At 33.4% G+C, this 14,149-nt stretch overlaps 2 protein-coding genes across 2 annotated transcripts; both read left to right on the top strand.

Moving 5' to 3' along the window:
* Nucleotides 1-4,385: 4,385 nt before the first annotated feature.
* On the top strand, nucleotides 4,386-6,230 carry LOC108331028 (protein BIG GRAIN 1-like B). The gene has a single exon (XM_017565639.2). It carries the CDS (start codon nucleotides 4,794-4,796, stop codon nucleotides 5,970-5,972), a length of 1,179 nt encoding a protein of 392 aa, XP_017421128.2. The 5' UTR covers nucleotides 4,386-4,793; the 3' UTR covers nucleotides 5,973-6,230.
* A 4,815-nt stretch (nucleotides 6,231-11,045) lies between these two features.
* Nucleotides 11,046-12,697, top strand: LOC108330513 (serine/threonine-protein kinase STY46). Its single transcript, XM_017564994.1, has 4 exons — nucleotides 11,046-11,216; nucleotides 11,301-11,582; nucleotides 11,663-12,316; nucleotides 12,506-12,697. Exons 1-4 carry the CDS (start codon nucleotides 11,046-11,048, stop codon nucleotides 12,695-12,697), a joined length of 1,299 nt encoding a protein of 432 aa, XP_017420483.1.
* Nucleotides 12,698-14,149: the final 1,452 nt, after the last annotated feature.

Below are 14,149 nucleotides of genomic sequence, written 5' to 3'. Positions count from 1 at the left end.
TTTTAAGTAGAACACGAATCAGTTCTCACATTAATGATTACTCATTATACATTCATATATGGTCAAGATATAAGTTGTCAAACATTTTTTCAAAATCCTACTAGGGACGGAAACAAATTTGTATTTATAGGAATTTTTGGAGTTACTTATGATGTTTAAGGGAATGAGTATCTTTTGGTCTTATTTTTAAACTATTATTTTTAAAAATTATCAAGATGTCTTTAGTTTATTTGATATTTTATTTTAAAATTTGTATAATTTTTGTTAATTGGAAATCAGGAAAAAATAAGTTTTTAATTGAATTTTTGACAATATTACTTTCTTAAAAGAAGTTATTTATTAAACATTCAAGTTGTAGATAACTTTGTCAAAATAAGTCACTCGACTTGATTTGGTCTAATTTAGTAAACTAATTTAATTTAACTTATATATTAGTTTAAAATTTTTGAACTTAGTCTAGCTTACCATGTGTTGGTAGGCTAAACAAATTGGTTCATTGGCTTACTTAAACTATTTAAGCAACACTATCGTCCTAGAATGAAGCAACAATCAAAAAAAACATAAATTGTTTGTAAAGGAGCATGATTTACTTGCGAATGAACATGGTCTACATTGCTTCAAATCAAATTAGTTGGTGTGCATCACTTCAAATCAAATTAATTGGTTTATACCGTTCAAATCAAATAAGAGAAGTGAGAGCATCTAGATTTAGGGTTTTTATTTTCTTAATATAATTTAAAATTTATGGATATGTTGATGAGATAACTTGATTTATCATGCGATCGATTCGAGTGAATCAGGTCTTTAGTAAATTAGGTTTAATTTTGGTTCATGTTGAAATTTGCAATTTTTCAAACTTAATTCAGTTTGAACTTGTGATAGAACGAATTGACTCGTGAATTTGAGTTCATTTTTATAGTTATAGGTCGAGATGTTTGTGCTCTTTATTCTTTTGAAAGAATTATGTTATTCTATGATCACAATTTTAAATTTATTCTTTGATCATATTTTGTCATGAAATAAATACACTGTATATTGTTTTAATATTTTCTAAGATATTGAAATATTTATGAAGAGTGAAACGGAATTTAAGGTACAAAATATATTTTACTTTCAATTTTGTTCAAAACATCTTTATGTAATACATAAGAAATAGAAAAAATGGTAATGACTTAAAAAAAAACTTAAATCTACATTCATCATGTTGATAATGTTGTCAAAATAGGTCACTCGACCTTACTTAATCATTTAGTGAGTCAACTCAATTCGACTTATTTATTAGTGAGTTCAGAAATTTTAAACTCCGACTCATAATGTGTTAGTGAGTTAAACAAATTAATTCACTGACTTAATCAGTTTAAGCAACAATGTCGTATAGGAAGCAATAATAAAAAAGAACATGGATTGTTCGTGAAGGAGCACAATTTGCAATCAGTTAGACTGTAGTGTTGAAATCAAATAAAAAAAGTAGAATATTTAAATTTAGGGTATTATTTTTTTAATATTATAATTTAAAATTTATATTGTATTGATAAACCAACTTAATTTAGCATTAATTCAATCAGATAAATTAAGTTCTTAGTAAGGGGTTCAATTTTTTAACCTTTATTGAAATTTATAATTATTTTAAACTCAAGTCACTTCAAACTCATAATAAGTGAAGTTAATTTGCATATTTTAATCCATTTTAATAGTTTAAAATCTATTTTAATAATTTTTTATTCTTATAAGAAGTTATGTTATTCTTTAATTATTATTTTAAATTTATTCCTTTAATCATATTTACTGTTATGAAATAAGGTACACTTTATTATTTTAATATTTTCTAAAATCTCAAAATGTTATATTTTACTTTGAATTTTTGTCCTACATAAGAAATAGAAAAACGGTAATATAACTTAAAAAACTTAAATCTAAATTTGTCAGAAGGTTTTGAAAACTAACTTAATTAGAAGTTTGATATTAATTTCTTTCAATAAACTGATGATTAAGTAAATTAAATATAATAACGCAATTATTATTTTAAATAATAACAATTCGACAGGATTAATGATTTTTGTTTCAACTTAATTTTTACAACTTTAATTGAGGGAGCTGAGTTTGGCGATAACAAGAGGATTAGTGATGCTGATATATGTCTCTCTCTCTATATTTACCCAGCACAACTGCTAACAATGGACAACATTTAAGAAATATATTCTTCAACAATTGAAAATTACTTAAACTGTTTATTCTGTACTTTCACAAAATTAGTAGGAAATTATGGTTGTAGAATTACTTATTTTACATATAAATGTCAGAATTTATAGATCATTTTCATTTTTAAATTTTATTCCTCCCTCAAGATATAGAAGGAAAAAAAAATGTCATGCTTATAATGTGTGTAATTAGTATTTATTTATCGGGTTAAACTGGTAGTATTGGAAACTGAAACAGTTGATACATGAGAGTAGGAATTGATTTAGGAGAATGTGTCAAATTTAAATTTTGTTTCCACATCTGAATTAATATGAAACATTAATGGTCACATATGGAAAGGTTTTTTTCCACATAGAAAATTGTCACAATAAAGATAATTTTGTAAGGGTTTTATTTAAACTGTTACACATAAGAAATCTAAATATTATTAAACCATTTGGCATAACAAGAATCTAAATACTTTATCTATATTGGTTGAATTTTATGGAAAATTACCCATATTAGCTATTTTATTTAAATGTTGGAATGTTAAGTGTATGATTGGGTTGAAAATAAGAGAAGAATTTAAGAAAGTTTTGTTGTGTTAAAAAGGCACATAGTTAGAGTAGAGGCATGGCATGCCAACCATCATTAAAAGACCAGTTTTACAGATTCTTCTTCCTCTTTAAAGACGCCTCATTCCCCACCATTAAAGCCTCTCATCCACCTGTTTTTCTTTTTACTTTTTTTTTCTCAGACATTTCCATTTTCTTTAGGAGCACCACCTTTCATCCATGGATTTCAAACACAGTAACAAAAGAGGAAATAAATATTGTAATTATTATGAGATCCTTTTTTCCCAATGGGTTATAGAATTTCGCAATTCGTATTTCTCATAATAAAATATTTATTATTGTTATGTAGTAAGGATATTTATGTAATAACATAAATATCTTAGATATTTTAGACAGTTAAAATATCAGTCAAAGCCACTAACCAAACTTTTAGGTAAGGTGGTTATTTTTATTCTTTATAAATACAGTGACAGGACCCAAGTCCAGGTACGTTCTCTTTAGGCTCTAGAGATCCTGAATAATATTTCAGAGCAGTATCCAATTACTCTCTTCTGAGCTTCAGCTCCATAACTCATATCTGACTTGAACGTCGGAGTATCTTTGCAGGTACCTCCCCCTCCTTTGGTGAATACGAAGGACAACAGTTGAAGAAATGCAAGCATCCCAGACATCCAGGAGCAACAGAGACACACAGGAAAATGTACACCGAAACAACTATAAATACAGCCTTCAAAGAAAATGATAATTATAATACTAGCATAAGCAAAAGGGGTGCCATAATCCCAACCCATCCTATGTTGGAAATTTTAATTGGAAAATCATTTTTGTGATGGTAAAAGCAAAAACAAAATCTCAATAACATAATCTTCCAATCATATCAACCATACGATATCCCAAAATCGAAGAATTAAACACATTTGCAATGTTTCCTTAATTTTATCCACTTACTGCTTAATATTTAACTTGTTAATTCCAAATCTCTCCCAATCATTATAATGATTCTGCATTATGTACCAACCATAACAAACTCCATAATTTATTCACACCATTCAATCTATCCCTTAATGAACTTCCTAATACCTCCTTAATTGACCGAATTATGGAGAATAATTTTTTTATTTTAGGAGGTTAGACCTTGTTACCTAACATAAATCAATAATGCCCTTACCAGCTCTATTCTAATTCCTTTTAAATTTACCCACCACATGAATAATTAAATGGAATTTAATAATCATTAATATTTGTCCACATTCAAAAATTCTGCACCCTCTAAACAAATATAAAGGAAAAGCCTCACGCACGGGCTAAAGTGATAGGTAATCATAAAAAATCTAAATTCCCAAATGTTTTCCCATTTTTCACACGTGGGCCCTCGCTTTCTCGGGCGCACCGTTACATTCAACACTTCACCGCACCGGCGACTCTCCCAAACTTCATCAACGGCTACAAATTCGAATTTGTGGCCCATCATCAGAACAAAAAAAAAAACTAAGTAAAAAACAATGGCACGTCAGCGAATGCCAAGCTGGCAAAGTTGCGCCCAGGGGAAGGAGGGTGGAACGCACGCGCGTGATGAGATGAGAGCTTTATAAAGGTGTCTCTCACACTGTTCCTTCTCCTTGGTATCCATATTCATATTCATATTCATATTCATTCATTCGTTGTAACTCGAAAGCGTGTCACTCTGCTCTCATTGCTCTTTTCTTTTCTCTTTCTCCAGACAAGGAATCAATTACCCTGTTCACGTTTTCTCACAAACGCAAAAAGCCTACAAAGCAAGCAAATCATCATCTTTCTCCTTCCCTCAATCATGCCCCTGTCATAGCTTAACACAACACAACTCGACTCTCATCATCATCATTCTACACCACCTAGCTTCCATGGCAGCTTTTCAACCTTCCACCACTTCCCACACCTAAAACAAAACCCAAACACCTACCCCTCTTCCTATACCCCACCACACTTTACTCCCTGTTCCTCACTCTCCCATCTCATCATTCCCTTTCGCCCGTGCTGTTCCAATTTAATTGCGCACCCAACATGTACGCCCTCGACATTTCACACACACAACACACCTTCGCCTTCCAAAACAACGCTAAAACCCCCTCCTTCTCCTCCTCTCTCCTCGACACCATCTACCGCTCCATCGACGAAGGAGAGAGCACCGCCAACGACATGAAACTCCACACCCAGACAATCATCAAGAAACAGAGCAGAATCCTCGTCCAACAAGATTTAACGGCGCCCACCATTCCCCGTTCTTGTTTAGTGCAAAAAGGGAAGGGAAGCGAGAAAACTGTGAAAGCACAGATGGAGAGAAAACCAAAATCGCGTTTGCATGGTCACGATCACGACCGGGAGGTGATGTTCTTCAGTTCGACTTCGAGTTGCTCGGATTCCACCTCTGGATTACTGTCTTCCTCCGACACTGAATCCCTGTACGGATCGAGGTCGCGAGTTTCGTGTTTTGCTCCTTCGAGACCCAAGCCATTGATGACGTCGGCGAGCAATGGAGAGCGTCTTATAAAGCCAAAATCAAGGGCGTTGAAGATGTACAACAATCTGAAGAAAGTGAAGCAACCCATCTCTCCGGGGGGGAAGCTGAGTACTTTTCTCAGCTCTCTGTTGGGGAACGGGAAGAAAGCCAAAACCTTGGACGAAGCAAAATCCAAGTCGGGACAAGAATCCACGTGTTCATCTGCGTCCTCGTTCTCACGCTCTTGTTTGAGCAAGGCTTCGCCTTCCTCGAACAAAGTGCGCGACGGGGTTAAGCGAACGGTGCGCTTTTACCCCGTGAGCGTGATCGTGGACGAGGATTGTCGACCTTGCGGGCACAAGTGTTTGTACGAAGAAGACACCACGCGCGTAATGGCGGTGTCTATGCCAACGGCGTGGAAAATTGGACGCAACAAGAACGAAGAAGAGGAAAAGGTTGTGGATAAGAGCAGACGTGTGGAGGAGGCGGCCAGAGAGTTTTTGAAAGAGTACCACCGAAGTCAGAAAAGGAGCAACTTGATTAATTTCAGGGATTTTCCCAATGCGGTGGAAGATGAAGGCGAAGACGATGATGATACAGATGCAGCGAGTTATTCAAGTTCGGATCTTTTTGAGCTCGATCACCTTTCAGTGATGGGAAACAATAGGTATCGTGAAGAGCTTCCCGTGTACGAGACTACACATGTCAGTACCAATCGCGCCATTGCCAATGGCCTCATATAATGTAGTTTCTGTCCATTACAATCCTAGTTTCATAATAAACTACACAGATTACATATATAGTATAATCATTTTGTTTTCTTCGTTCACCATCATCGCTCAAAATCAATGTATCATCATCATCTTCATGACTGTTTGTCTATGAAAGACGAATCTCCTAGTTTGAAGTAGTTATCAAACAATAAAACAGCAGCACTGTTATGCATAAGTTTAACAAACTTTCTACTCGATCATGGATTATGCATAGATGGTTTGATTTGCGGGAGACTGTGTCAGCCGTTTTTCAGTTGGTTTTGGCATTGGTAAGTATTTTGTTTTTTGTTTTGTTTTTTGTGTTTTACATCCCGTGTTAGACAGAGTAACTTTTCTGGTTTTGTAGAAGTACGTATCTGGGAAGGCGTGCGTGTGTATCTGTCATAGAATGTTGTTGAGTGAGGGAGAATATGATAAAAAGCAGAGTAGCTGCGTGATTTATAAAGTGAGTAGGGTACTAAAAGGAGAGAGAGGTGGGGATGTGTAAATTCTCGATCACGATCAAACATTCACACAAATACTGACAGAGCAGTTGGATGAAGGAGGAAGAAAATGATAAAGAAAAGAAAGAAAAAGAGGAAGAGGAAAACGAAAGATTCGAGATGGCGATGAGAAGCAAAATGGGGAGTGTGATGGTAAAGGGAAAGGCAGATCTTCGCCCATGGGAATAGAGAAAGTGAATACTAAAGCCTATGCTTTCTTAGTTTCTCTCTTTCTTTCTTTCTTTCTTGCATCCTCTCTGGAATTCCCAATTTGTATTGGTCCCGTTACTTGCAGGTTGCGCAACCATGAAAAATAAACGTTTTTTTTTCTGCTTAAATTTAAAATGCCGTGCTTTAACTTGGTTGATCGTTGTTTTATGGTGGCAATGGATGATGTTGGGTGACGAAGAGTTCGTTTTGTCCTTTGTTTTGAGGTGTTGTTGGTACATAGTACAATGCAAACTCTGCTAAAAATGATGGTGTTGAAAGCAAATACAAGTCACTGATGCGCAGTAAAGTAAGCAATTATTGCTGTGGGGTGTTAAGATTAAGATGCTCATTAATCACAGCCACACATCACTGTTCCTTCAACTTAACATCTAATAACTATTCGTTATATATTTTTTAGATAAATACTTTTTATGTTTTTCAAAATTTAAACCATTCTTCAAGTTTTGCCATTTTAAAAGGTTTTTCTAAGAAGATGGTAAATAAATAAATAAGATTACCGCATTTAAATTATTGATAAACATAGAAAAGCGAAGCAACGTAGGGTTGATTGGTCGTAGAGCTAATAATAGCCTACTAAAAAAAGCATGATATATAATTAAGATTACTACGTGAGGAGCATGACGAGCATGCATATGGTTGCAAAATGTGGGAAGACCCACATAAAAAGAATCTCTCCCTTAGTCAAAATATCAACATGATATCATTTTCAAACTAATATTTACCCGTTGTTCGATTAGAGGATGGCGAGTGTGTAACTTAATTATTCAACAACTGCTTACGTAATTAATTCCTAATGCACTTTCACTGTTTTAAAGCAGTTTTAAACTGAAAGTTAGATCAGAAATAAATAGTAAAAAAATACAAAAACTATTTCAAGGATTTAAAAAAATTCCTATAATTTTCGTTGTTTAAAGATTCCGTACATGGGGTGAGTTGGAGAAGTAGGGTAGCAATGGGGAGAGGAATAAAATTTTGCTGGCTTCTCTAAAAGACTGTGTCTACCATTTAAAATGGAAAAGGATAATGATTATTATCGCATATTTTTTCTCTTTGATATCTTCCTTTTCTTTTTTTCACATCGTTCGTAATGTTTTTATTTTCTTCTGCTCCCAGTGCTACACTTAGAAATGGTGCATTAAGTCATCATTATACAAAGAAACTATACACGTTTGAAAGAGTTTGCATAATCTAGTGAGTGACAGACCTACGTGTACATGAACATTTTCAGGTTTTGCTAAAATTATTATTAAATATTTTAGTACTGTACGATCGATTTGTCTTTTGTTTACTCAACAGTTAATGTTACATGAGTAATCGAAATACTAAGGAGTTAGAAGTTTTTATGAATTAGGTTATCAATGCATTTTTGTAATATGAGTAGTCAAATCAATTTCTTTAAGCTATTTTTTAATTGTATAGTCTCATACCTATACAGTCTTTAGATCTCTCTCATTCTTATATATGTTTGATTCATACATGTATCCCTCTCACTGAAAGTCTACCAGGAGTCGCTCTTTGAAGAAGAAAAATGTGAAGGTGTGTTTTGATTATAGCCCCGATTCCAAATCCGAAATAATTTTAAAAGAAATTATTTGGTTTTTCTAATTTTATATAGTTAAATTTGTTGGTAGCTGAGTATTCATTTTTTAATTGAATTATGGTTGTGGGTATCGAGATTAACTCGGTTGTTACTAATAAAAAACTTTAGTTATGATCATAATATTCCCTTCATGAGGACTCATGAATCCCTATACACTTAGGTAGGCCTTGGTTTATGGGGTGTACTATAAACTACACAAGTCAAAGAATGCTGCTGTACTGTTGTGTGTATAATCCACGATGAGAAGTTGGATGATAAAATAATAAAACTTGCAGAAATAGAAACATCGTTAAAAAAAAGTGACAGGCGACTCTTAAGAGCCTTTGAAATTATACCTAGCCCATGTTATTAGTGCTCCTCTGTTCTTTACGTTCAAATCACTTTTTTCTTTTTAACAAAATACTATTGATGCAAATAAATATCTGTCTCTACTTTATCGGATCAAGACCTTTTTTGTTATGTATATAATGGAAACAAGTGTTCTTAATGTTTTCTTTAAAGTTAATGCAATAACAACTTATTTCCAAAAGTTATCTTTTAATTTCGAATTAAGTATTGTATAGATTATATTTTTTTAAATTGAATTATTTATGTAGCAGTTTGCTCTTTTAGTTGTATTTGAATAAATCACACTACAATTTATGTAGTTAGTTCCATTACAATTTAAAAAGTTTATTGTATCACGACACTGATCTTGAATATAAGTTAAAAAATTAGAACAATTTACGCTCTTTAAAATGTTAATGAGTAATATTTTAATTATACCTGTTTTTGTGTAAAATAAATTAGCCAAACTTTAACATTATCTTTCCTCAAAACTTCATATAAGAATAAAAATGTCACTGAAAATAAAATCTTAACTAGGCGAAAAACACTTGAGACGATATAGTACTCATTAAATTAATAAAAGTTGTGGATATTTTGCGGTTAAAGTTTTCAATATTATTTTCTCTTATTTATCTTCCTTGATGCTAAAATTAGGCTTTTGTTTTTTTAATTCCTTTTCTAGTTGTTAGTTATAGTCTTTTTGTTTTCTTTTTATTCATAATATTGAAAGAGCCAAATTAAGAGGTATTTATTTTAAATTGTTATTAGAAAGACTTTTGATATAAAGAGGGATAGTTAGATTTATAAGATGAGAATGTTCATTGAGAATATAAATATCAATAAATTAATCTTAGTTCAATCACATAAAAACATTAACATTACTTCTAATCTAAAATTTTAAAATAATGAATTTATAAATCTTTAATGCTATTTAACTTTTTTTTTAATTCTACTCAATATAAAAACTTATGACTCTAATTGAAATTCTAAGTATATCTTGGCCACCACCCTTCTGCAAGAAATTTGGAATGGCCTAAAAGTAAGGTCTTCTAGAAAAAGTGATTCTTACCTATCTTTTCAACAACTCCAACAAGGATATGATAATCTTAATACACATGTTGGAGTCTCACATCGACTAGAGATAAGGTTAATTCTTAGTTTATAAGTGGGTGCAAACCTCATCCTACAAGCCGGTTTTGTGGGGGTTGAGTTAGGCTTAAAACCCACTACTAACAACACATTATATAAATTTGAAGTCTATTTGAGAAGAATTATATGACTATAAACCTCCTCTCCACCACGGTTGTGGTGGTCTTTAGCAACTTCAAACATACACCGAATCTATATATATGTCATGTCATTTTTTATGATTTTGCATGGTTTTTTTTCTTTCAAATTTGTGATTAAAATGTTCTCTATGATCCTCTACCTTCAATTAGTAACGTCTTTTTCCTTATTCTCACAAAAGAACTCAATGTGAAATTATTGACCCAAATTCATCTTATTGTACTCCTTCATGTACTACAATTGTTTGTGTTATGGTATAGGTTTAATTTTTCTTTCTTTTTATCGTCATTGTTATATGAACTCCCTTACTAGGCTATTTTATAGTACACTACAGTTTTCAGTACTATTCTCCTTTCTCTTACTCAGTGATGATCTGTAATGTATATTCTCTTACTTTAGAATAATTCATTCAGATAAAAGTTTCGGTACGTAGGTCCAATATAGAGATAAATAATAAATAGAAATAAAGATTCAACAAAAACATATAAATTATACCTAAAAAAGGAAAAAAAGTGCTTAATTAACGCTAAATAATCCTTGCATGCATAACGCACTTTACATCCATAATTTATTTATTTTCTGAAAGCTTAACATTAACTACCCTCAAGAAATCTAAATCCTACATCCTAGGAAGATTGTTCTTGCCGCTTTTGACATGTTTGCTTTGGAATTAGTCGTGTGCAGACAAAATTTTGACCACGATATAGCGATTAGTTGACCTTTTGTGTGTGATATGAATCTCGTTAAACTTCAAAGTAAACTCCGCCAAAATGTCTCTCAATTGTGAAGGTCTAAATTTACACAACATTTCCGTCTTCATACAAACCAACAAATCTGGCCAGCACAAAATCTGTCTCATTCTCAAACTACATAGTCAATTCATTTTAGGAAAAAGATAAAATGAACACTCAAAATAATCTCAACACCATTAAACAAATAAAATCAGATAAAATTGTGGTGAAGGGAAGGTTCGTGAGAAAGTCCGTCAGTTGAGCCTGCAATACAGTTAACAAGGAAAAAGGTGCATGTTTATATATGATTATAAGACACTCTTTACCACCACATTTAGTTCTCCTCGTACATTGCCTCCTCCCACACAACATTCGAATCGACAACATGAATCTAAGCGAGAGCCCAACCACTCGCCACAACCTCTCTCGCCAATCATCCAAGTCCAAGAGTGGTGGATGCTGTCGAGGCTTCAGCAGCGTTAGGACCGTCTCATCCACCGCACCAACCTTGCAACACCATCATCTTCAGCAGCTTTACCAAAAATTGGAACTAAAGGTACCTTTTTTCTCATGCAAATCGCTTCCATTGGACATTGAAGTAAAGCTATTAGCCTCCCAGTGATAGTGTGAGTTGAATCAGGTGGCAGGTTTGGAAAAAGAGGTGCAGAGGCAGACAGAACTGCGCGTTATGTATAGGAAAAGAATGGAAAAGACGCAGGATTACTTGAAATACTGTCTCCAAATCGCACAGGAAAATGGAATCTTGGACCTCATTATCCACTCCAACGGTGAACTCTCGCAATCTTCCATTTCTTCTCCACGTGAACTCAACTCCACCCCCACACCATCGCACAACCATCCCAATCTAATACCCATCGTTGATCAAGCCAAAATCAATGGATGGTTCATCAACCCCGGTGAGGTAAAACTAACTACTTTCTATCTTCCTTCTCCGTGCCTATTCAAAATTGGAATATACCTCAGTTTTACAGTGATGAACAGATTCGTCTGGGAGAAAAAATAGGGCAGGGAACCACGGCGGAGATTCACAGAGGGACGTGGCGCGGATGTGATGTGGCGGTGAAGTGCATGTCAGATTCATTCTTCGGCAAAAACGAAAACGGTGTCGTGTTCTTCGCTCAGGAGGTTGAAACCCTCTCGAAACAGCGTCACCGGTTTGTGCTTCACCTCATGGGTGCGTGTCTCGACCCTCCGCGTCATGCATGGGTGGTTACCGAGTATCTGAACACCACGCTCAAGGAGTGGCTACATGGGCCGGGGAAAAGGCCCAAACACCGAACAACGCCACTCCCTCCCTTCAAAGAGAGGGTGATACGGGCCCTGGAAATAGCCCAAGCCATGCAGTACCTCCACGAACAAAAGCCCAAGGTCATTCATCGTGACTTGAAGCCCAGCAACATCTTCCTGGACGATGCGTTGCATGTGAGAGTGGCGGATTTTGGTCACGCGCGGTTCTTGGACGATGACGAAATGGCCCTCACCGGAGAAACAGGAACATACGTGTATATGGCACCGGAGGTAATTCGGTGCGAGCCCTACGATGAAAAATGTGATGTATACAGTTTTGGGATCATTCTCAACGAGTTACTTACTGGAAACTACCCTTATATAGAGACACAACTTGGTCCCGCCAAGGTAACTACACTTGTTTTTATCCTTTCTTTTATTAAGCGTGGTTTAAATTTAGTTTAATTTTTATTAAAAAATTTAAATTTTAGGTGTAAATATAAAAGTTAACTTTTTTTTCTAATGATTAAAACATCTCTAAAGTGGTGCGTAGAAAGAACATTTTCCAATGTTATTTTGTTGTGAAAATGTTGTTAGATTGCTATGGAAGTTGTGGAGGATGAGCTAAGGCCTTTAGTTGCATCAAAGGACGATGGTGAGGAACTGGAAGAATTGATTGACCTAATATGCCTTTGCTGGAATGCAAGCCCATCCACTCGACCATCATTCGCAACAATTACTCATACCCTCAAATCTTATGTCGAAAGGGTCCTTCTAATTTCAAATTAATGTATCAAAGGTCAAATAAACTGTTTCCTCATTGTAAAAAGGAATCTAATAGAGCTTTTTCATGTTCGACTCAGGATTCGTTATTTATTGAATTAGTAAAATGCACAATTAAAATTACCTTATGAAAAAGGAAAGGCAAAAGGAATGTTAAATTTTGAAAGATGTCTAACTGTCTAAAGCTGTTGGTAAATAAGTTGTAATGAGGTCCCCATTTCAGATATTATGATGCATCATGGTTGTCGTATTGGTGGGTGATTTGTGATGTAAATTACAGAGCAAAAAGCATTATTGGTTTTTCTATACATACATTTCAAAAGTTGGTCTTCCATTCTGAGTTGTATAATCACCTCGTATTTGTCGAAATCTTTAGTATAACCACATTTGAGATATATGCGATTTTTGTAGCTAAGAACTGTCGGTGTTTCTGATTTTGAAATCACTTAAAGAAACATGGGCTGCTTCGATAATTCAAAGGTGGATCGTGTTGCTACCAGATTACAGAAAAAGTAAGAAATGTGTTTTTGAATTAACACGTTTCCTACTCAAATTGCACAAGTTGACAAGTTATACAAGTCAAATAATGTTTATTTTGAAAGTTTAGAAAAACGACAGCACATAATAGGGGTTGTACAGTAAATACTCAAATATCATGATTTAATTATTTTTGCCAAATGTTGCAAGTATAAAAACAATATTTAAACTTATAATTAATTTATCAATTATACCTTTATTGCATTAGAGAAAATATATATATATATATATATATATATATATATATATATATATATATATATATATATAATGTATAACAAAGTTAAAGCGAATAAGAATGGCAAAGGATATCTTATTTAAAAGATTAAATAATACGTACTAAATACATTATAAGTAAAATATAAACATTGTTCTCCATTGTATTTAAAAATATTATCTTTTTGAAACTTGTACAGTTTAAAAAATAACCAAAACTAAAAACAATAATTCTCAACAAGATCAATTCATACTCATATTATTCATTATTTATAATCATCAATAATGTCAACACCAATTATTTTCATTTATCAAAATAGTTCCTATCACTTAAAAGTTACTTGTTCACTGAGCAAGAGTTTTTTTTATCAGCAAAGTATTATGAATTATATATATAATACGAGTTTAAAGGTTCCAATAATCTAATGAAACAGTACTCATAATAAAAAACACTGACCAAAAGTTGATCAGATTAATAATTTTATATTTAATTACTGTCACCCACACGTTCAATTAACCCCTCTACATTTTACTAATTAGAACTTCTCCTATTACTTTCAATGGGAAATGATCCACTTCCATCTAACCTTGTAGTTAAGGTACAAGACTCACAGGTGGAATAGATGTTACAAAACTTTTCAATTTACTTCATACTTTTTATTTATATTTTAAGAACTAAACAACAGAGACAGTTAATGATACTAA

This window comes from Vigna angularis, chromosome 4 (genome assembly GCF_016808095.1).
Source record: "Vigna angularis cultivar LongXiaoDou No.4 chromosome 4, ASM1680809v1, whole genome shotgun sequence".
NCBI classification, from domain to species: domain Eukaryota; kingdom Viridiplantae; phylum Streptophyta; class Magnoliopsida; order Fabales; family Fabaceae; genus Vigna; species Vigna angularis.
The sequence above is the reverse complement of the archived record's forward strand: the minus strand, read 5'-3'. Positions and strand labels throughout refer to the sequence as shown.